Source organism: Rhineura floridana, chromosome 1 (genome assembly GCF_030035675.1).
Source record: "Rhineura floridana isolate rRhiFlo1 chromosome 1, rRhiFlo1.hap2, whole genome shotgun sequence".
Taxonomy (NCBI): Eukaryota; Metazoa; Chordata; class Lepidosauria; order Squamata; family Rhineuridae; genus Rhineura; species Rhineura floridana.
The window spans coordinates 259,440,191-259,465,361 of record NC_084480.1 but is presented as its reverse complement, the minus strand read 5'-3'; the positions used below and the strand labels follow the sequence as shown (position 1 = coordinate 259,465,361).

General features: G+C 40.1%; 1 protein-coding gene across 1 annotated transcript in view; it reads right to left on the bottom strand.

Annotated features, from left to right (window-relative positions):
- RP1 (RP1 axonemal microtubule associated) overlaps window positions 1-25,171 on the bottom strand; it is a 296,219-nt gene that overhangs the window by 85,369 nt on the left and 185,679 nt on the right. The window contains exons 32-37 of the mRNA XM_061598841.1: window positions 23,489-23,643; window positions 20,761-20,974; window positions 18,816-19,006; window positions 16,800-17,010; window positions 4,213-4,367; window positions 1,828-1,906 (exon numbers count right to left, since the gene is read on the bottom strand). Of these exons, the coding sequence (XP_061454825.1) occupies window positions 1,828-1,906; window positions 4,213-4,367; window positions 16,800-17,010; window positions 18,816-19,006; window positions 20,761-20,974; window positions 23,489-23,643 (1,005 nt within the window). The remainder of the gene's footprint in view (window positions 1-1,827; window positions 1,907-4,212; window positions 4,368-16,799; window positions 17,011-18,815; window positions 19,007-20,760; window positions 20,975-23,488; window positions 23,644-25,171) is intronic.

Here is a 25,171-nt window from a genome sequence, read left to right as displayed (position 1 = left end):
ACATTACAATAATCCAACTTTGAGATTACCAAAACATAGATTACTGTAGCCAAGTTATCCCTGTCCAGATAGGGTTGCAGTTGGGCCACCAGCCTAAGCTGATGGAAGGCATTCTGCACCACTGAGGCCACCTGTGCCTCAAGCGACAGCAGTGGATCCAGGAGAACTCCCAAACTATGAACCCGTTCCTTCAGAGGAAATGTGACTCCATCTAGAGCAGGCCACATACCACTCAGCCGGTCAGAGGAACCACCCATCCATCTGGATTAAATTTCAGTTTATTGGCCCTCATTCAGTTCATCATTGCAACCAAGCACTAATTCAGCACATCCACTGCCTCACTTGCAGAAGATGAAAATGAGAAATAGAGCTGTGTGTCATCAGCCTATTGATGACAATACACTCCAAAACTCCATATGACCTCATTCAGCAGTTTCATGTAGATGTTGAACTACATGGGTGACATAACCAGAACTTGCAGGACCCCATACTGGAGAGCCCATGCAGCCAAGCAATGCTCCCCAAGAACCACCTTCTGGAGCCATCAATCCAAGTAAGAACAGAATCACTGCAATGCAATGCCCCCAATACCCAACTTGGACAGTCACCCCAGAAGAATACCATGGTTGATGGTATCGAAAGCCACAGAAAGATCAAGGAGGATCAACAGAGTCACACTCTCCCTGTCTCTCTCCCAACACAGGTCACCGTATAGAGCAACCAAGACAGTTTCCATACCAAACTGAGACCTGAATCTCAACTGAAATGAATCTAGCAAATCTGTCTCCTCCAAGAGTACCTGGGTCTGGCTGGCAATCACCTTCTTGAGAATCTTACCTAGAAGGGACATTTACTTCTGGTTTAAAATTATTAGGATCTTCTGGGTCCAGGGAAAGCTTCTTCAGGATTGATCTTACTACTGTCTCCTTCAGGCAGGCTGGGGCCACTCATTCTTGGAGAGAAGCATTCATTATCTCCCTGACCCACCAGTTGTCCGCTTCCTGGATTTTTTATCAGCCATAAAGGGCAAGGGTCCAAGACACAAGTGGTTGCACAGACCTGACCAAGTACCTTGTCCATGTCCTCAGACCGCAGCAACTGAAACTCATCCAATGACATCAGACAAGAAAGTGCTCCAGACACCTCCCTCAGTTCATCAGCATCACAATGGAGTCCAAATCCCGACATAAGGAAGCAATTTTATCCTGAAAATGCTTAGCAAACATGTCACAGCAGGCTTTAGATGGCTCTACCACCTCCCCAGGGCCAGTATGTAATAAGCCCTTAGCCACTCTAAATAGCTCAGCTGGATGGCAGAGAAGTAAGTTTTCTTCCCCACCTTCACTGCCACTGAGTAAGCTCAAACATGTGCACATACCAGTGCTTGGTTACATTAATTAGAGTTTTTTTCCAACTGCGTTCAAACGGTCTCCCTTTTCACTTCATTGCTCAGTTTTTCCTTCTTCTTATGCTATGCACCTTTGACTTAAATTTGTAGAAACACCTTCTCAGTCCATTTTTGGATCTGATGAAGGAAGCCCAAGAAAGCTGATACCATAACCATCCAAAGTAGCTATTCAGGTGCGCAGGTGGCAACTGTGCCTCTTTTGAGGTAACTAATGCAGCACCTTTCACTGCTGAAGATATAAGTCACTGTTGTAGGTGGCGTGCCTCTTACCAATTAAAGTGCTGCTGGGAAAATTTCAAAGCATGTAATTCACACATCAGCATGCTTCGATCGTTGTCTTTTTGCAGCTGCAGATCAGTAGAGTTACATTTCTAATATATGTTCAACATATATAGCTGTTTTCATTTTACAAATTATACCTTTGGTGAAACTTTTAAACCCTACAAGGATGTGGTTCAGCTTCCCAAGTTGTACTGCTTTGAATCTGAAAACATTCACCTGTAATTTGAAGAGAGTTAATGTTATTGGTGTGGATGAAGTGAGATGCAACTGCCATTAACATGCAAGAACTGTAACTAAAATATAAACATTGCAAAAATCTTACTTTGGAAGTTTTCTCTACACAAACATTTCAGTGTAAATAGAGAAATTTTCTGCAAGTTCATAGTAAAAAGATGTGCAATGTAACTGACATTTTAAGTGTCAGTGACTAGAAAGAATTTATTGCAAATATCAGAGTATCACATTATTAAGAAGTGCAATATTTCCTGGAGCAGTTTAAAGTTCCAGTAAGCTGCTCATTTGTAACAGAGCTTCTACAATGAAACAAATAAAATCAGATGAATTATGGTTATTACACTCTAGTGATCTTGCCTTTCTTCTGAAGTGTCTCAAATTAGCTTCAGCCAGAGCTTGGGTACCAGGCTAGAGTGGCCTAACCAAGGATAGTAAATATTTCAGTCCTTTCTTTATGTTCTATAGACAAATCCTCTCCGTTTTATAATATATACAAATATCCCTATTAAATAAGATATTTCTTGATAGAAGTTAAATCTTCTATGCTGCTCATTTTCCCCTATGAATGCCAATATTTCCTTGGTTTTGATTGATTCCAGAAATATTCTAAGGTTTTTCTTCCAACCTCCAGTGCATCTCCGTCTCATGCAACACACTTATATTTGAAAAATCTTCTGATTGTGAATTCTAGGGCTGTGCACAGGATTTGGCCAAGGCACTGGCAGTATTTGGGCATTGGATGAGTCATGTTCAGACACCCATAGATCATATGGGTCAGATTGGATGACCTAGAGCAATCCAGTGCTGTCAGAGGGTGGGGCATCAGGCAAGGAGAGCCAGACAGGGCGGAAAACTCCTGCATAAAGACCAAGACCTATCTCAGATCGCCGGCTATGTCTTCTGGGAGAAGATGGGCCGAACTTGCTCTCTGCCTGATGCCATCCCCACCCCCAGGATCGATCCCTCAGAGATTCTGCAGGGTGTGGGGGTTGCTCTGCAAGTGGCTTTCCTAAAGGATCAACCCCTCCACTGAACAGCTGTTCAGCTTAGGGGTTAATTCTGCAGGGTGCTGCGATGCCTCCCCCCATCAGTGCCCCCGCTGAGGCATTGATCTTAGGTGGGTGAAGGCATCTCAGCATCCTGCAGAATTGACCCCCACACACCTCAGTTGGAAAGGAGGGAAGAAGAGACAAGGTTTTAAAGCCCTAATTAAACATTAACCCTGCTCCTGAACTTATTTGGGACTGGATCCAGGGCTGCGATCCCTAGGTCAACCCAGGGTGGCTTGGCCTGATAACCCCCAGATCAGAGCCATGGGGTGGATAGGTTGGGTCATGCACAGCCTTAGTGAATTCTGATATTTTAAACTGGGCCTACATTTAGTAGCTTCTGACCAATTTTTTCCCAAATTTATTCATCAGACATTCAGCAAACACATGTCAAGATGATGAATGCACAATGGAACAGATTTGACTGATAGAGCCGGAATGACTAAGAGCACAATCCTATCCATGTCTTCTCAGAAGTAAGCCCTACTGAGTTCAGTGGGTCTGACTCCCAGGTAAGTGGGCATAGGATTGCCATTAAACAATTAACCACAGGTACTCATTCTGGTTTACAGAATAAATGAGAGAAATCTCACCCTTGGATAAAGTAGAACAACCTGCAGACAACTATGAAATTTACTTTTACATGTCACCCCTCCAGCACAGGAATGGCTCAAGCAGTTTGTAAAGTCAAAAGTGGCTCGCCAGGCAGGGCAGAGCCACTATACTACCTTCCTGGCAAGAAGGTTGCCATTGCTTACTGGGAACGGGGGCAGGGGGATGGGTGGGGAGGTCAGCACAGGGCAAATGCACCAGCAGAGCCAATCAAGTACTCCTACTGGTGTGTTTGCACCAAGCTGACCTTCATGTCGCCTCACCCCTTCCCCTCCCAGTCAACAGTTGGACCCACCTGCTGGGAAGTTAGCACGACAGTTCCTCACAGCTAGCCACTTCTGTGTAAAATATTTATAAGTATTTCAAAACTATCAATTCACTGAACAGCAGAAATCACAGTGGGTACCATTCAGCTAAAGTTTTTAAAGTTCCATTGATTTTGATGTGAGAATGATAAAGCACATACTTAGCTCTCTCCTAAAGCACTTAACTTTGGGTGGATAATGTTCATTCACAATAGTGGATTCCTATATGAATGTTCAGATTATAGTTCTTTTTGAGGAAAAATACTCTATGTACAATGTGAGACATGGTTATATGTGTGCAATTGCTATGCATATCTTTTACCTCTCCTCTGCTGAAAGTGATTGGGTCACTTTTTGAATGATTAAGCCATCGTTTCCCAGAGTCACCCCTGTCTCCTTGAATACAGAGATAAGCTTCTCCCCTGGCATCAGCTTTCTTTTTGTCTCCAGTATGTACATGGATGGAATATTCCACAACTGAAGTAAATAAATAAATAAATCACGGTGATGAGAGAAATCTTGAGACTGTCTGTCATTGGTTATAAAATAGGATTACTTACCAGGCTGCTCAGTTGTTACACAGTTTTATAGATGAGCCACTACACCTAGGCATACATTATTAACTAAGGAAAGGACAAATCATATTTAGGAATTTGCTTTCATATATTGTAAATATGCAGTCATGCAGTTCCAATATCTGCATGAAAAAGTCTTTTTGTCACTACTATTCTATTGACTGTATTGTGGTATTTCTAATCTGCATCCAATTTTTAGCAACATAGTCTTTTTATTCTGGGTGCCACAAAATCAAATGATAGAATAAAAGGCTGTGTCAGTTCTTAAACCTTCCAAAATAAAATAGACCAGGCAGAGAAAGTAAGACAGGGACCTTTTATTAACCCTCATTAAATATATGGGAATCTCAGTCAACTATATTTTGCAAGATCAGAAATACTTCCTAATGTAAACTCATGGAATATATTTTGTGAAAGATCTGCTCATCTCTGTAATTGATCATCAGGACCAACATTTATTTCTTTTTTGCTTTTACATTCCATCTTTCTACCATCCCATCTGTCATGGAACTCAAAGCTGGATATATAGGGCTCCTAGATAGTTTTCCACCAAGACACTGCCCAGATCCAGACCTTCCTAGCCTCGCCACAGTGGCTGCATTATCGACCCTAAGACAACGCCCTGTAACCTAGCATTCACCAAAAATATGAGCAACACATTCTAATACATCTGAAAGTGCATTGCTTGAATCACATAGAAACTTCTGTCTTCAAATGCTATTTTCACATCTCTAAGTCAGTTATAAGATAAATGCAGATTTATCTACCACATTAGTAGAATAAATGTTATTTAGAGAAACCCTGCTGTTCACTAGTAAAGGTGTATCAGTCAATAGGATTACCTCAATTCATATTTACATAATGTGTGTGCTTGTCTGTCTTAAAGAGTCCTCATTCATTGCATTCTTCCCTAAACATTTCCCTCTCTATATAAACCTTCACCAATGTAAGATTGATGCCTTAGTGCCCTACAGCTATTTTGCTAATTAGCTGCTCTTGAAAAAAAACAGCCTAATTAAATTTGAATTAAATATGTGATTAACTTTCTCACATGCAGCTTCCTTAAAATCAAGAACAATCTGTTCAAACAAAAGAAGATAGTTGCTAGGCAAGAAGTAAGTTCCTTCCTTACTCTGTTCTCCTGAAATATATGGGTACTGCCTACTCACCCTCTGTCTGCTTTCAGAGATTCTTTACAAAAAACTTGAACAAACATTATCAAGCTGATCTGAGTTGCAGCCTAAACTGCTCAAGGATCCAGGAACCATTCATGCAGCTTTTTTGCAGCATTGCTTCCAAAAGCTCTTTCCAAATGAGCAGGGCAACATTAACGTTCAGATGGCTGGCTGTCAGAATCCAACCCAACCACACTGGGAGGGAGGGGACTCATCTGAGGAAGAAGAGTTAAAACCTCCCAAGACCTCCAATGCAACTGGGGACACTGAATGACCTTCTGTCACAGTAGAGCATCCCAAGACTCATCTTGTCTGCCCCCCCTCCAGCATTCCCACACATCACACCTGGATCTCTACCTGGACTCCAGACACTCCCCACTTCATCCCCAGCAGCTACCCAAGTTGCTGAGGTGTCATGCCCAGAGCTGGTGGAGGCTTCCAGAAGGCTTTACTATCTGAGTCTACTCAAGAATGGAGAGAAGCCAGGGAAAGGTCAGGTGTGCATTGAGATCCAGCAAATGACCAGAAAGGTGAAGGATATAATTTCCCAGTCTGTGCTGGATCTTTGCTGGGGTAATAGCTCCAGGTTATTCTTGTTCTGGGGAGCTGATGATGGACAGAGGCCTATAACTGTGGCCATTAGCTCAAGTGATCTTGTGTGCTGCAAGAAGCCCAGTATGAACACATTCCTAATCATTAGCATTGCTCATACAAACACACACACAGGATAACTGGGCTGGTAGTAATTTTTATTTATTTTAATTTTATTTATTAAAATATTTCTCATCCACCTTATATCAGTTTGCCACGCACCAAAGAAGACTCGTAACACAGTTATGGTATAATGTTATATTTATTAAAATATAACCAATATTAAGCCATAATCAAATTCAATCCAATTAATCCAATTTTAACTCCTTTGGGTAGGTGTGGTGCAGACTAACTAGTAGGGAATTCTCCCTCAATCTTAAATCAGGTCCGTCACCTTGGACTGTAACTCCCCACCAAGGATGTGGGAAAAGCCATCCCTCATTGCTATTGGAGTCAGGTATGTGGTTCCAACTTCCGCATCCTGGTCCCACCGTACAGGCGTTCACCATGATGCGCAAGCCGTTCCCACTAGGACACTCCCCAGATCCGCACCAGACATTAGGCACTGATGGTTCCCTAGGGAGTGCCCTTTACCAAAATGCCTCAGCCTCCTTCCTTTTTTTCCAAATACCTCACCTACCCGAATTCCACGCCAGCCAAAGCATAACAACCCGAACTGCTCCCAGAAAGCCAATCGAATTGACCCAAGCAGTATGGAGTAGGCAAAACCAAAGGGATTCTGAAAGCAGGATCCCCCCCCATAAAAATCCTACTCAGCCCCGTTGGCGACTAGCAAAGCCCATACTGACGAGGGACGGAGGGTGGGTGCCGCAAGGCAAAAAAGGCAGGTGTTCCAGGGAAGAGCGGTCTTATATACCCACTGATCCGTCTCCTAGTTGGCCCTAACAATACCACCTGACCCCTTAGCTTTCTTCGAGAACCCTCCCGAGCCTTCTTCTCAATATGGGTGGCAGCAAACACGCCCCCTCAAAGCGGGAACGCCATAATCTAAGTTGGAAATACAACAATAAAACAATACCTACAACCATACCTACAACCATACCTACAACCATAAAATATAATAATCCATATTCAACATAAAACATTCAACAGTACAAGCAGGTCAAATACTGAGCAACCCTAAAGTGCTCCATAAAAGTGAGTAAAAAATGAGGTTTTAACAGCATGAGGCTTAAATCTTTTTGTGAAGGCTATCTGAAATGCTCTCTTGTGGACCTAGGCTATTCCCATAGTTACATACTCTTAGGGAGAAGAAGTGGTAGAGTCATTCCTTGCAACTCATCTGTCTTCACAGCAATCGCAGGTGGGTGAAAAACATCTATATTTTATACCAGAAAATTCAAGGAGGAGCTCATGCTTTGCCTAGCAAGTCTGATCCAAACAGGCCTTCCTGTTTTGAAGTCTGATGGTGTGAGTTGAGAAAGGAAAGGAGTTTCTGGGGGCCCTAACTATTCAGATGGAATGTGTAACACAGCATACTGATTCAGCATTCTGAGAATTTTAATTTTCAAAACCTTTTGCTGCAAAATGTGGGAAAACCCTGTCCTCTGAGAGTGGAAGAAACCAAAAAGCCAATCTCGTAGACTACATTTCAGTCATGGCTTCTTTAAATCTTATGTTGACAGCCGAAGGAGAACACAGCAAGAGCCACATTTCTACTGAAACATTTTGCTGCAACACGCACAAGGTCATTTTTAAGGGGACTATGTTAGGCGCCAGCAGCCTTCCCTTCACTCTGAAGTAACTACGGACAATGCGGTAAGGTGGCTGCCTATAATGAACTGCTTGAAAATATATGTAGCTGGCAGAGAGTTCCTGTATAAAGCACTCATCCAGCAAAGATGAGCATTCATCCAGCAAAGGACATTCTCCCCTTTTCTTACACTCTACCTGGCTTCAGCTGTAGAGTTTTTTTTAATGAGCATCATTTTTAAAAAATGGCCAGGCTGGTGTATCGCCCAACAGCAAGGCTATCCTGCCACAGATATGTGCAGACTGGAAACTGTGCTCTTACCTATGAGATACAGGGCACATTCACACCCTACATTTATTCCACTTTAAACAGTCATGGCTGCCCCCAAAGAATCTTGGGAAGTGAAGGGAGCTGAGAGTTGTTAGAAGACCCCTATTCTCACAATTGCCAGAGCAGTTTAATAGTCAGTCTCTCTTCCCAGAGAACCCTGAGTATTGTAATCCTATGATAAAATAAGTCTCAGTTGTTCAATGAAATGAAGTCTAGTTGATTAATGAAGTAAGTTTTGAAAGGGAGGGTGGGACATACTTCTAAAGGAGCCTTTGCTAACCTGGTGTCCCCAGATGTTTTGGATTGTACATGCTGGCTGGGGCTAATGAGGGTTGTAGTCCAAAATATGTGGAGGGTACCAGGTAAGGCATTCTCTTTGAGAGGTATTCCCCACCCCACCTCCAATAACTGTCATACAGGATGAAATGCCTCATTTAAAATGCCACTTATCACCTCCGATTAAACAATGATATGAAAAAAATCATGGTGCTTCTTTTGACTGCTATTATTGTAACTGAGGCTGTAATTGAGCTTGACATGTCATTTTAGTTGGCTGCTTTCAGTGTTATAAGGCTTTTTTAAAGAAATACATCAATAAACAAACAATAAAAGCCATTTTAAACACTTCAGCTCAATAAATCAGGGGCAATTTTTAATCTTTCAAAATGTTTCCAGATTGGTTAATTGGCAAAGACAGCAATGCTAAACAGAATGACTAGATTTATTGCATTTTCCAAACCACCCTTCATCCCTTTGGATCCCAGGGCAGTTTACAATATCTGCAATGGCACAGCTGAATACAACGTAAAACTAGCACACCATTAAAAACAAGCATCACTTAAAACTCACACTAGTCAACTCATAGAAGCAAACATTGTAAATGTCAAAGGCCTTGAACAATATCAGTCTTCTTGAAAGTCCTGGATGAACAGGTAAGTTGGTGGTGAAACCTCAATAGTTCATCACAGAGAAGGCTGCTTCTAGCAGCACCATCCTCTAAGTCAGATTATTGTTACATCAAGTTTTTATACAGCTGTACTTTAGTGTGATTCCTGCTCTTTTCAACAGGAACTGTATACAATGAAGTTCCCATTAGTCTGCACCCTTGGCAACTAAAAATGTATGATTTCCTGTTGTAAAAGCAAAAGGTCTGCTGCCTGCCATTTATCAGGGGAAAGCAGATAATATGATGCTCAATACTTCTGATTCCATGCACGCCTGCTGCAACACACATTTTTGAAAGATTAACATGCACAAAATATTAAAAGCCATGCTATAAATCCAGTGCCAAATTTCTTTGTGCCTTCATCAACTTATTTATTTGCTATTGGGTATGTGGAAGTGAAAAATGTATTGGCAGAGGACTTCAGATTTGTCACCAACACTTGCTCAATTTTAAGAATCCTAGGAAGGGATTTATGTTAACATTCTATCCCCCACTTCTCCTGTCACATTCATTTTTGACACACTGCAGGAAACCAGAAGGCTCAATTTTTGTATCAGTACAGAATAAACGGAAACTTAATTTCAAGTTACATAACTTGCTGGCTTTCCTCTCCCTCCTTCCCCTCTCTTTAAGAAAGTCCCACTGATTTCAGTGTCGAAAGTGTGCAAGGATTAACATAAGAACATATGAAGAGTCTGCTGGATCAGGCCAGTGGCCCATCTAGTCCAGCATCCTATTCTCACAGTGGCTAATCAGATACCCATGGGAGGCTCACAAGCAGGACCTGAGCACAAGAGCACTGCTTGTGGAAACTCCTGCAGTTTCCACTAAGTGGTATTTGGAAGAATACCACCTCCAACTATGGAGGCAGAGCATAGCCATAAGGGCTAGTAGTCATCGATAGGCTTATCCTCCATTAAGTTATCTATCCTCTTTTAAAGCCATCCAAGTTTGTGTCCATCACTGCCTCTCATGGGAGTGAATTCCATAACCTATGTGCTGTGTGAAGAAGTACTTCTTTTTGTCTGTTCTGAACCTCCCAATGTTCAACTTCATTGGATGTGCATGAGTTCTATTGTTGTGAGAGAGGGAGAAAAAACTTTCTCTGTCCACTTTTTCCATGTCATGCATAATTTTATACCCATCTATCATATCACTTCTAACTCACCTTTTCTCTAAACTAGAGGTTCCCAAATAGTGGGCCTTGGACCACTAGTGGTCCACAGTCTTCATTCAGGTGATCCGTAGCATGTCCACATTAAATATTAATTTTATTTTAACTTGATTTTTATTGCTTCTTTAATTTCATATATTGTATTTTATTGTACCAACCCTATCAATTATTTTCAACTGGTCTGTGGGATAAAAAACTTGGGAACCACTGCTCTAAACTAAAAAGCCCCAAATGCTGCAACCTTTCCTCATAGGGGAGTCACTCTATCCCCTTGATTATTCTGGTTGCCCTTTATTGAAAATTTCCCAACTCTACAATATCCCTTTTGAGGTGAAGTGACCAGAACTGTACACAGTATTCCAAATGCAGCCGCACCATAGATATGTATAACTGCATTATGATATCAGCAGTTTTATTTTCAGTACCTTTCCAAATGATCCCTAGCATCGAATTTGCTTTTTTTCACAGCTGCTGCACACTAGGTCAACGTCTTCATTGAACTATCCACTATGACTTCAAGGTCTCATTTCCGGCCAGTCACTGCCAATTCACACCCCATGAGTATATATGTGATATTAATAACTGTCACTTTATTCCTACTCTCTGCTTTCTGTTTCCTAGCCAGTTCCTGATCCACAAAAGGAACTATACTCTCATTCCATGACTGCTATGCTTTCTCATGAGTCTTTGGTGAGGTTCCCTGTTGAAGGTCCACTACGACTTTCATAGAATACTGTCAGCTGGGTCACCTCTGTCTATATGCATGTTGACACTCTCATAGAACTCTAATAGAAGTTCTGCTAGTTCTGCTTCAGCAAGGCTTGTTCTTCTATATGCTTGGTTATTTTATCTTTATCAATACTTTCCACAAGGTTTCCCATGATAAATGTTAAGCTAACTGGCAACTGGTCTGTAATTTCTGGGAAACCTCCTCCCCTGGATCCCTTTTTAAAGATTGGTGTCACATTGGCCGCCTTCCAGTCCTCAGCTACAGAAGCACATCTGAAGAACAAATTACATATTTTTGTTAGAAGATCAGCAATTTCACATTTGCATTCTTTGATGCCATCTAGGCCTTTTAACTCCCTTGTCACCCAAGGGTCCAACTTGTCGGAAGTGGGGCAAGAGCAACTCCTTTTTAGGTTTTTTTGTTTGTATTCCAGAAGGAAGATAGAGTTAGGGTCCTCCAGCTGGCTAGGCTTGCCTACCTTTACCTGTGCTCTTCTTTACCTAACTTCCTTCTGTTGTAAACTGTTATGCTCAGGGAACCTTATCTGCCCTTCCTCCCTTTGTCTTCTTCAACTCTCCAAGGAGAGGGGAGACATCTTTGTCTTTGCTCTCTCTCCTGAGCCATGAGGGCAATGCAGACGTTCAGGCATTGATCCTTCAACTTAGTTAGTTAGAACTAGATATGCCTTTCCTATCTACTATGTATTTCTATAAATAAAGCAGTTTTTCTTATTTTACTAAGTCTTACGTCTCAGTGATCTAAATGCAGGGTATAAGCCTGCTACTTAGGTGAATACACACACTGGCACACATGCAGCTCAGACCGCTGACAATCTCTGCATATACAAATTTCTGTAACACAACTGCTTCCCAAGATGATCTCCTGCTTTGAATATATTTAAATCATTTTTTATTATTGGTTTTCATGTTTTTAGCAATGTGCTCCTCAAATTCTTTTTTAGCATTCCTTACTGTCTGCTTGCATTTCTTTTTGCCAAAGTTTGTGTTCCTTTTGATCCTCCTCATTCAGACAAGACTTCCATTTTTTGAAGGAAGTCTTCTTGCTTCAAGTAGAACATCTTTGACTCTGATTGTTAACCATACTGGCATCCTCTTGGCCCTGTTGATACCTTTCCTAATCTGTGGTATATGCTCCAGTTGAGCATCTAATATTGTGTTTTCAAACAACCCCCAAGCATTCTGGAGCAATCTGACCCTCTTGACTCTGCCTTTCAACTTCCTTTCCCCCCAATCCTCTCATTTTTGTGAAGTTTCTTCTTTTGTAGTCAAATGTGACCATGTTGGATTTTCTTGGCAATTAGCCATTTGCATGTATGTTTAATTTAACAGCACTATGGTCACTGCTCCCAATCAGTTTGACAACTGGTACATCTTGCACCAGGTCCTGGGCACAATTTAAGATTAAGTCCAGGGGCACTGCCCCTCTGGTTGCTTTCATGACCAACTGTTCTAGGGCACAATCATTTAGAGTATCTAGAATTTTTTCCACTTTGTTGTGACTGGAACACATATGTAGCCAGTCTGTGTCAGGGTAGTTACTACAACATTTCCTAATTTGCATGTTTCCTCAATTTCATGTTTCATCTCAAGATCTCTCTGAGCATTGTGATGGGGGGGCGGGTGATAGAAAGTCCCCAGTACTAAATTACTCTTGGGGCTTGGTATCATTCACCACCCACAATGATTCTTTGGATGAGTCGGCTTCTTTGGGGTTTCTAGCTTCCTGGATTCAATGGCCTCTTTCACATATAGAGTGATACTACCTCCAATACATCCTTTTCTGTCCTTTTAGTACAGTTTATATCCAGGGATAACCATGTCCCACTGGTTTTCTCCATTCTACCAGGTTTTTGTTATGCTCATTATATCAATGCTGTCCTCTAAGACCAAGTACTTCAGTTCTCCCATCTTGGCTTGGAGGCTTCTAGCATTGTACACGGTGTCTCTCTTTAAGTGTTTTTTGGCACTTTTGTTTTGACGTCTGGTACTTTGGTCTCTCTGAATTGCTATCCTGTGTCCCTGCACACACAGTGCCTAGTTCTAGGCCTGCCCCATATACATTTTCATCAAAGCTACCTTGGAGGGCCTTCTTTGTCTCAAGGCTCTGGAACTGTTTTCTTAGGGAGCTGAAACTGAGTCCCTCCTTGCTGTCCTTCAGTCAGTGGGTGAAAACCTTTCTATTCCAACAGGCTTTGGGGAACTGGGTTGGGCTTTTAATACTGTACTGTATTACAGTATTAATCTTTAGATTTGGCTTTTTTAATGGATAGGTTTTAAATAGTTTTAATTCTATAGATACCTGTAGTTATAATTAGAATCTGATTACTTTTAGTATATTTTATCTGTGTTTTTATCTGTATTTGTTTTAATTTTTGTAAGCCACCTTGAGACCCAATTTTGGGGAAAAGGTGGGATTAATAATAATAATATTAATATTTATATTTATATAATAATAATAATAATAATAATAATAATAGATCCTGCCTGTCAGCATGCTACCTAGCAACCTAAATTTTGCTTCCAGAGTCTCATAACTACATTTCCCCATGTCAACCTGTACCACGACCACTGAATTCTCCCCAGCACTATCTACTAGGCTATCTAGCCAATGGGCAACATCCACAGCCTTTGTGTCAGGCAGGTAAATCACCCTGAGGTCTGCACACCCACCACATACCCTGCTATGTTTCCTGATGATCAAATCATCTACTACTAGGGTCCCTTCACCCCCACCCCCTAGAGGAGCATCCTTGGCACAAGAAGGTATCTGTTCATCCTTCAAGGAATGGTTCCCTTTCAAGGGATCATTTCCCTCTTCATCACAATGACACTCTCCTTCACCAAGGCTCTCATTCTCCATGATAGCAAGAGAGCTATCATCCTGTAATGTCCCTACTGGCCTCATCCACCAACCTCTCTGCCTGATTCAGCTTTTCCAGGTCAGCCTCCCTTGCCTTTAGGGAACAAACTTGTTCCCAGACAGCCAGGAGCTCATTGCACTGAGGGAACACTGACGATAGTTGTACATGTGACAGACAGTGCAAAACAAGGCCTGCAGCCCTAGTAGAAGTTAGTTCTACTAAACTTGATGGTATTTACTTCTAAGTAATATGTTTAAGATCATTCAGTAAAATTGTTTATGGGAAACACAGAAAAAAATGAAGAAGCAGGAAGTTAAAAATGATGGCAGTTGACAGATTTAAGTATAGATAATGGGGTGGGGAGAGTACTTGATTTATTTTGAAACTTTCCCTACAGTTCTTTTCATAAACCTGTGCTATTCATTTTCAGTGATACATAATAAAAAGGAATGAATTCAGATATTGTGACATTTCATGAAGGCATTCTTTAATAAGCCTGAATTATATATATATATAAAAGATTGTATCATGATTGAAATAAGGATTTTAAAGGCTAATTTTGCACTGAGACTACAAAATTAAAATGTGAGAGAGTCTGACACATGAGAGACTGAGTCTATGCATATTGCTAATGATGGGCACCATGGAAGAATATCCTGGTTAATTGTAGTTAGCTTATTTTCAATGCCTTTACTTTGGAACAGAATATCAGGAGAGATTACTAAAGGAGTTTTGTAAAGATTGATGGTTATTTTAAATTGCACCTTCTTTTCATTGAAATGCATTTGCTAATTTGGGGGCTTCTTTCTTTGTTCCCCCCTGCTCTTGTTGAATACATTATGCCACTTTTCCCCTACAATATGCAAAACAATCTAGCCTTTATTAACAGTTTCATTATTTCTGTTCTACTTCTGTTCTACTAGTTCACGCTACAACTCTTTATTTAAATGCAAAGGAGGCAGGAAGAAACATGGCCAGCAAAAAAAAATGTTTCCATGACCGTTTGCTCAAGCATATTATTAAAGGGAGATATTCTAGACTCCATGATCTTGAGTAAAATCATAGGCTGGAATATAAAACATTGTTCTGCGCTTGATGTAAAGGCAGATCAACTAAAGATACACTTTGGAATAAATATTGGAAAGGATTACTGATGAGATATGTAGCCAGTTCTCTATTTTAGCAATTAAGCAGTATATAATAATAATAATAATAATAATAATAATAATAATAATAATAATAATAATAATAATATGTAGTCATAGTTATTTAGTCGGGAACGGGAGGGACTGCATGGCAGTGGTTCTGCTCGTACTTGGCGGGTCAGCTCCAGAACGTGGCACTTGGGGAACATTGCTTGGCACCCTGAACTCTCCAGTATGGGGTTCTGCAGGGGTCAGTTTTGTCCCCCATGCTGTTCAACATCTACATGAAACCTTTGGGTGTGGTCATCCGGAGCTCTGGAGTGCGTTGCCATCAGTATGCTGATGACACGCAGCTCTATTTCTCCTTTTCATCTTCTTCAGGTGAGGCTGTCAATGTGCTGAACCGGTGCCTGGCTGTGACAATGGACTGGATGAGGGCTAATAAATTGAGGCTCAATCCAGACAAGACTGAGATGCTGCTAGTGGGGGGTTCTTCTGACCGGATGGTGGATGTCCAACCTGTCCTGGATGGGGTTGCACTTCCCCTGAAGGAGCAGGCTCGTAGCTTGGGGGTTCTTCTAGCACCATGTCTGTCACTTGAGGCTCAATCAAATTGGTTCCCTCATTGATTACTGTGTAATTGTTAGGCATTCATATTCTTCTGTCACAACTTAAGGCGGAAATTGCATGGGCAGGATCAAGCATACGGGGAGACCCACAAGGGGTCTAGTGGGGTATTTGCTGGCCATGCCCCTAGCTCAAATGGGATCTTGTCTCATCCAGCTCACAACCACCCTCCACTGGTTGGCCAGAAGGATCAAAGGCACATGAGTTAGTGCCTTGCCTGGATCTAACATTGGTCAACTTCCAAGGATAATGCCCAACTGCTTGTTGGATGACTCAACATTCCCTCAGCAAGAGCTTCCAGATCCTTGCCCTGCTGCAATGCCAATCCTGCTTACTTGCTCTAATTTATAAAGTTATGGCCTGTTGTTGGCTGTTTATTCCTGTTGCTGAAGGGGAACACATCTTGCACCTTCCTCACAAGACAGCAGATAGTCCCCTCCTATTTTGTGAGAGCAGAAGGGTTTTCTGTTGGTGTAAGGAGCGCTCTAAATCATGCTGCAATTTCATGTGCAATGACTGGCCTGCCAATTCTCAGCATGTTTGGTCAAAAGCCCCAGTATTTAATTTGTCTTTGTCTTAATTTTGTTTATATATTTTTATACTGTATTGTTTTCATGTTTATTTGTGTTTTAACCTGTTTTTATCTTTTGTTCACCGCCCTGAGAGCTTGTTGCTATAGGGCGGTTTAAAAATGTAATTAAATAAATAAAATAAGTAAATAAATAAATTTAATAGAGATGGTATCCAGAACAAGGATTGCAACATTTGGTTTGTTTGTAACCCTGTACATACTCACAGTGGTATCAACTCCTAGGTGAACATACATAAGGTTGTTCTGTTAGTTCCATACAGCTGATTATTTTTGGAGAAAAAAGAATAGATGCACTGAAAGAAGGACATCCAACCATCACATTACAATCTAAGGTCAAAATCATTCTCTTGCAAGGTTGGACCACCAACATCAGCTGCACAGGGGCATCTAAGATGTTTAGCTTCTGTAAAGAAAGTAGAATGATCTTACCAGGCAAAGGATTCTGGTCTGAACAGAATGCTGGCAGTTCAATACATTTCTCCTCATTGGGTTTGAACCAACAGTCAAAATTTAACCACATCTCTTGGTTGGTGCCTGTATGCTTCATATGTAGCATGGCTAAATGCCAGGGCTCCTTTAGCTCAGCATGTGGACCAGATATTTGAATTTTGTAAAGGGATCCAATGTTTGTTAGCTCATCCTACGTAAAAGAAAAAAAATACTCAAAAGTTGTCTTTTAGAATGGTACAAAATAATAATCTGCCTGTCAGTTATGACTGATGTCTTAACCATTTCAGCCACTAAGGGCACAATCCAAACTCTCTCCACCCCTCGCCAGTGGAGCTTTGCAGAACGGCAGGACTTCTGCTGCATCCACAGTCCTGCTGTTCATGGCAGCTGCAGCAAAAAGTGTGTGTTTGTGTGTGGGGGGTAATTGGGCCTGGATGGCATCACGCAACAGCAACAGCAGTGCGTACACCTTGGTATCTAGTGGATCCTGGGCAGACAGCCCCTCCCCACCTATGGAAGAACTTATTTCAGGGCCTTCCTCTGGCTGCTGTTGGTGGGCACCCCAATAACAGCACTCCCTTCTGCCCACACATTTCACAGGTAGAAGGGGGAATGCTGTGCCTGTGGAGTGACACTTGTGGCACTCCATCGGAGGTGGCTGGCAGGAAATTGGCTTGGCCAGAAGATCTGAGCAGAGTGACACCTCCACTTAATCCACTCCAACCTCTTCTAAGGGAGGTTTGGATTGCTCTGTAAAGCAACACATCAATTTTATAAGTGAGGTTTTTCCCCATAGTACAAATAGGATTTTAAAATAATGAATGGCATTTAAAATAATTATGAAAGTCCTGGTGAATATTTCTATACAGCACAATATTATTCACGTGGACTGTTGTGAACACTGGATGAGATTTTTGTCTGAATTAGATAAGCAATAGAAAACTGGAAAATCCGGGTCCCTTTGTGCATTACATTTTAAAGTGTACACCCAAGAGATTTTACATTCCACTTAAAAATGTAAAACGTAATTGCAACAAACGTGTTTGTAAGTAAATACTGGTATCACACATGTACATGCATAAGAGACTCAGAGTTGGCTTCAGCCATTCCCTGCTGTATATGCATAATGTGTGGGGAGGGAGAAAGCCCTTAGGCTATCTTTGCTTTCAGCTAAAAATTGCACGTTCTTTTGTGGCATTCTAAGTAATGTTTTGATTTTAACTTATTATGGGAAAATTAAAAGCCATTGATCCTTTGATTTATAATCTACCATGCAGAGGTTTGTAAACACTGCACTTTGCTGTGCTGTTTTACGTTCTACAATCTAGTTGCACTGAGGCCAGCAAGAATTTGAGTACTGTATTCATTTCTAGCAGACTTTTATGGAAGACGCATCCTTCCAGGCTGGATTGTAAGTAAAGTAGCTGAGGTAAGCAGGGCCAGTGTCAGCATCCATCATATTTGGGCAACTGTGAGGACTCTGGCACCTCAACAGGCCCATCGCTGACACCTGCCCTGGATACACTTTTATAAAGCAAATTTCTAGCCTGGCTGGCACTCCAAGCAGTGCCAGACACTTGAGTCTAGCTGCCATTTAAAATTTCCCACAAAGTGTCATTCTGGGGTGTTATGGGAAATTAATATGGTTAATTAATTAACTACTTGGAGTGCCTCTGCCTGCCCAGGGCCCCTTCAAACCTGGAAAAAATAGCTTCCACTAAGGAAAAAGCTGAACATACATACAGTCAATACACCAGTGAATATAGCCTATATGCAAATGTGTCCCAGGTTGTGAAAAACTAGTTTCACTGAAAATGTGTCACTGTTTATTTTTTTCAATGACATGTTCATCGATCTTGGGTTATCTTACTTTTTAAAATAATAATAGCACATGCATGCACATAAGATATAGCTCCTAAATCCTCTATTCTGTAGGTGATGGCTTTAGCTTAGGTATGTTGCTTTCTTCTTGTAAAAAAGGAATACAAGAATTACTTTGATTTGTGTTGCCTTTCCTGAAAATTGAAGTGACAACTTTTTGCAATCTTGGTCTCCATAGAAGTTGAAATTCAGGTGTACAGGATCAATTCCAGTGCTTATGTCAGACCCCATGATATCCATTATCCATAAACCTGAGGACTTTTTGTTAATTTGAGGATGTTCTGAAGAAGAGGTCAATTTTTTGCCTTAAAAAGGAATAACACCACAAACGATAAGTTGATATAATCAGACACAGTTATAACAGCAAACAGAAGATGTGATAACTCACTTTTAAGTTCCATTTATTTCAGTTGGATAATGTGTACAGCTATTGAAATCAGTGGGACTTAAAAGTGCTTAACATTGGCTGAATTTTACCCCAGTGCCATGTTGGTAGCCTTTGCTATAACCATGGCAACAGTAATGCTGCATCAATTCAGTTACTCTTTAAGAATTTAACACTATAATGTTTCCTCCCTGAATCTTAAATCACAGTTTTAGAATCCTTTTATTTAATGTCTTTTGGGTTTCACTGTCCTTTCTGAAGTTAATTATTAAGGAATAGGCAGCATCCTTCAGACTCCTAATTAGCTGTTCTCATAGAAGCCACCAATGCTGCACAAATTCCACTATATCATCAACAAATACTATTTAATGTGAGAAACAACAGGTGGAGATAACAAATGGCTTCAATGAAATGCACTTGCAATCAGGCCATAAATAGGAGCATGCTGTCTGATACCGACAAGTGAAGGTATAGTAAAGCAAAATCTGCTCAAGATCCTAACACAGCAGGGTTAAAAGTACTCTGAACAATTCTGTTTCTGTCCACTGTATTTGCACCATTAACTCTGCAACACATAATGGTCATTAATGTATTTTTTGGTGGGAGGGTTCCTGTGACCTTAACAGCTGCATGAGGCAGAAATTCAACAGGTGATGCTTTTCTTGGCTCAGACACACAGCTATGGGATAAACTGTCATCTGATTAAGCTGTTAAGGATACAAGAGCAAAGCCCTTCTGCTCAGTAGTCCCAGGGCACCTGACAGTTTGAGCTAAACATTATTTTTGGCAGGGAGGGTGAAGCATGGGCCAGACTGGTCTCCCCTTGGGTGTGATGAGAGTGTAAGCCCTCACTTTGACAATGGAAAAGATAATGTTTTGAATGTTTTTATATATAAATATATAAAATATATAAAAGAAATAAGTATTTGCATTTATATATATATATATATATATATATATATATATATATATATATATATATATATATATATATATATATATATATATATATATATATATATATATATATATATGCATGCTTATTTCTTATTTGGCCATCTAGAAAAAAAATCTAATTCTTTTAGGCAATTAATAAATGGTGTAAATAAATTTGTCATTTTGAAATTTGAAAGTTCACAAGCTGCAAACTGCCGAAGACTAATTACTATTGCATGTTATCTACCCAGTGCTGTCAGTTATTAAATTTTACTGTTTTCTATCTGTCAGATACTTTCAGCTAACAAATACCATTGCATGTCAACTCTTTGATACTGTAAAATATAAAATGCTTTTGCATGTCAATACTGTGATATTTAAACTGTCTTCTGACTGGTGGAAAAGCTTCTCCAAAACATAGCTTGTCTGATCTTACTCTTCAATATGCAGCCATAGGAGAAAGTTGAATATGCTTTCGACTATCTGCTCAGTTCACCCTGTGTGATGGCAAGATCCTAAAATGTTCCAGGTGAAATGAATAAGTACTCTGAAAATAATCAATATCCCATTGTTTCTGTTCTGTAAAATGCTAATAACATTAACACGTCAGCTACCAAATACTGACAAATATCAATTGTCAGCTATCAAATATTAAAACAAGAGGTATATAATTATCTGATCAGTGAAGTCAGCAGAAACAGTTACCACCAGTTTTGCATTTCTTATAGAATAACCTACCTATTGTTTCAATCTCACAAACAGTGTCACACAATCCCAGGTGAGTATCCAGCCAGTTCCAACATGGGAAAATCCATTCTTTATCTGAATTCTCTGACTTCTTAACTGTTATCATCTTCAAGTACATTCCTGCTCCATATCCTTCTCCATCATGTCCCACAACTACCTTTTTTAAATGACTCAAGGAGACAGCCTCCACTAAAAAGGAATCAACCTGAAGAAAAGTTATTTTTTATTTCTTGTTTTAATTAATCAAGTCTGGATATAACTGAGTTTCAAGAAAAAAAAATCTAGATCTAGAACAAGATCGACATGTTATGCCTGGATATTGAATCTTTAATCATGTTAAGTAATATTCCAGATTGAAACACACAGACTACTCAGTGAATTTCATTTCATAATTATGTTAAACTCCGTCATGTTTCTAATACTCAAAACATTACCCATCCTCACAGCAACCAACCAACATAGTTTTTTCCAGATGTTGATGGGCTACAACACCCATCATCCCTGACCACTGGCCTCGCTAGCTGGGGCTGGTGAATGTTGTAGTCCAACAGCATCTGGAGGCTACACTGCAAGTTTAACAAATGCAATCCAATTATATAAAACATGTTCCTGGAATCTAAAAGATCACATTTCTAATAAACACATAGGGACATGAAATACTAGGTAAATAGCTTTAATCAGATAGAAATGATAGAAGAGAGAGAGAGAAAAGAGGACACAGAACAAGGTAGAGACCAGAAAGTATAAATGTAGTCAGCGGGGGAAAGGAACAACAACTGAGAACAGAAAGAAGACAATGTAATATAAGCAAAAAATATAATTAAGAATTTGAAAATATAAAGGCCTATCATCCAGGACATCTAGTAACAAAGAAAACACAAGCCTTGTCACAGAGTAATCAAGATCCAAACAAATAGTTTTCTTCTGGAGCCACTGCTTTAACAGAGCACTTTGTTCTTGCTGTGTGGATAGTGTGATGGTCTTTGAGTGGGTTCATCTTTCTTTGATTTGTATTAAAATGTATCTTCAGTTAAGAACATAGTGAAAGGGGTAAATGTATGCTCGTGTACATTGAGTGAACGTCATCTGTTCTTGACAATATGCATCATGGCTGATAAAACAGGATGCACAGCTTGTAGTGTCTTGCACACTAGAGATTGAAGGGAGGATCATGTGTTCTAGAAGGTGATCTTGTGTCATGCAGTTTTTGATCCAAATGATGATCAACATACCACAGGGAGAAAAGGTACAGGACAGAGGAGTAGGAGCCCTCTGAGTTAGACAATGGGTTTAGTTTCATGCTCTATGTAGCTGATATTGTTAGATTAAAACACTTCCCAGAAAGTGTTTGTCACCCTGGGCTCCTGCTGGGAGGAAGGGCAGGATATAAATAAATGAAGGAAGGAATGAAGGAATGCAAGGCCTTCTAGTTTTTAGCACAGTAAAAGGTTGGTAACTACATTTGTCGCAATGATGCATGGCTTTCTAAACATTCAAATCCCTAGTTTCTCTCTGAGAACATATAATTCTTCCCCTAACTCAGACATCCATTGCTATTGCAAATGATGTGTAGAATGTGGTTCAGAGAATGACTGGGGCTCCTATTTGCTATCAACTTTATGTAATACCATTAGTGACAGCAACCCAAAGCCTTTTCCCATGTACCCACTAGGGATGAAGAAAGCCATTCTAAATAGATTTATGCACAAAATGTGGTGGTTTTGACCCAATCAAACTTTGCTCCCATCCCATCACCTCTTGTACTGAGTGGCCATCTTATGTCTGAGATGCTTATGCATATGATATATAGCATATAATTAGTTGGGTTTTTAAAAATAAATATATCATATCATATTGTATACAAGAGTGAAGCCCCATGCTGTAGTATATTTCTGCAGGATGATTTTATAAAAATATATTAATACATACATCTATGTGCTGTTTACTTTAGAAAACATGAAATGTATATACGTATAATAAGCATAGAATATTATATATATCAAGAATTGTTCATATTTTTAGTGGAACTGGAGAGGGGAGTTCCTTGCTTCTTCTTGCAATTAAGGAGCAAGTTGGGAACTAGAAAAAAAATCTGTGTGGATAAATTCAATGCAGACATTTTCAGAAAATTCCATTCTTAGTACCTATATTCTTTGCAAACCTTTTCCTTTTTAAAAAAGATATTATTGGCTCCTATGTGTTCCAATTCAAGAAAGTTAAAAAGAAAAGTTCAGGAAAGAGTAAAGCTAATTGCTTTCTTTTTTTGCAGCCCTACTATTTTAGATTATTTTAGCTGATTTAAAAGCAAAACAAAACAAAATCAGATGTCCCTTGCTGGCTTTGCACCACCACTGCTATGCGACACCAAAGCTAGAATGCTCATCCAGTCTATTTATAAAAATAAAAGAAAAAAAGTTGAGAATTCTCCCCACCTCTCAACAGCAAGTATTTCCCAAGCAACAAATTTACTTGCAGCTATTATGTAGCAATAGGATATTACCGCCACACCTTTATATAATGCTTGATACACTGTGAATATATTGTTGCATTTTTTTTAAAAAAAAAGTTTGGGAAAATAAAATGAAACTGGAAAACTGGGTTATTAAATGAAAACAATGAGGTTTACAATATTTTTTCCTACTACTTTATGATACAAGTTTTTGTACTTTCTCAGTTTCATTAAATGAGGGTTGGGTATTGTTGTTTCTTGATATTTTACCTTACTCCTTTGAAATTTTTCTCCTCCGATGAAAGAATGTTGCAGTTTCCTGATACCTGTGTCTCCTCTATTGCCATAAAGTATTACATAAAGGTTTGCAAAGGTTTCTGCTCCCCAGAGATCTCCAGTGTGTACAGAGACAATATATTTATGCACTGCAAAGAAGGAAAAAGAGGAGCAGTACTCATTAATACTGTACTGCTTCAAAACTATAAAATGATGCATATGGACACACACAAAAACCCTATTTCAACATTGCCAAAAAAATCCAAATAAAGTAGATATCGATTATATAATTATCTTTTATACTGTAGTAGGTGGCCCCATCCTAGCCAGAAAGGCAATAAAATGGTGCCCACCTAGCTACAGAAGTCCAGAAAGAGACTTTTAAAGGTGGGGACACCAAATGGGAACACCAAGGGCATCATCATTATCTGTTTTTAGGCATCAGGCAAACACATATTTTTATTCACTCAGGCTTTTTGGCCCTTAATTGGCGGGGTACGTAAGCATGCTTGAGGCCTCTTCTTCTGCCAACCTTTTTAGTGGGGTGAATTGAGTTGGATCTCTCTCTCATATATATATATGTATATGTGAAGAGCTTTTAAGTTCTTACTTTATTTGTTGCCCTTATACTTGGTTTTAATGTTTGTTTTTATATTGTAAGTTTTCCTGAAGCACTTTTGTGCACAAAGCAACAACATAACAACTGTACACGTAGTTTGCAGCTTACAGCTTAATGGGGGCAGGTGTTAAGCAATACATATCTCATGACATGCATCCTGCAACCTCAGTGTTGCCCTTCCAGGATATTAGGAGGTCTGCCCCCTTTACAACTTAAAGATTCCTGGAAGTGAGTAGAATTGTGGTGGGCTTGCATGCATCCCATGACTACAATCTTCCCCCAAGCTCTCCTCTACAGTGTGTGTGTGGGTTAACCACTCTTTCATGTCTCACTTAAAAGAATCAGCCTTAAAATACATTCTGAATCCTGACTCTTGCATGTATGGGTTCTTCTAGAAGTTCTACATACCAGTAATTCTGTCTGAATTGATTTATTACACTATTATTTATAACCGTTCATACAGATTTATTTGCAGTACTGGTGCTCTGCTTTGATTCTCCATTATTTCTATAGGTGCACCTGTTTTTCTTCATCTTTTCAGTTGTGATTTGAATACCAAAATACTGTGTCTGCAATAGGGGAAGATGTATGTCTCTTTAAGAGATAATTAAAATGTTCAGTCTCAGAACCTGGCAGTGAATACAACATATTTAGAAATTGCCACCTGCTGCCCATGTTTCTTTTTGTGCTACACAACATTTCTCTCTCTTGAAGACTTGGTAACACTACAGACAAGCTATTCAAATACCAGTCTAATAGTTATCTATATCATGGGCTGCTACATCAAGGCAATGCCATTGTATGCCAATGTTGTGCCAGTTAAAAAGCTTGTAGTTGGAACTTGGGATTGAGCTACCCGTCTGCCCCAAGGCGAGCTACCACCTGTTCCAGCTCTTGCCTCTCAAAGCTCATAACAGTGTGAGAGCCAGTGTGGTGCAGTGGTTAGAATATCGGACTGGGACCTGGGAGACCAGAGTTCAAATCCCAACTCAGCTATGAAGCTTGATGGGTGACATTGGGCTAGTCATAGTCTCTCAGCCTAACCAACCTCACAGGGC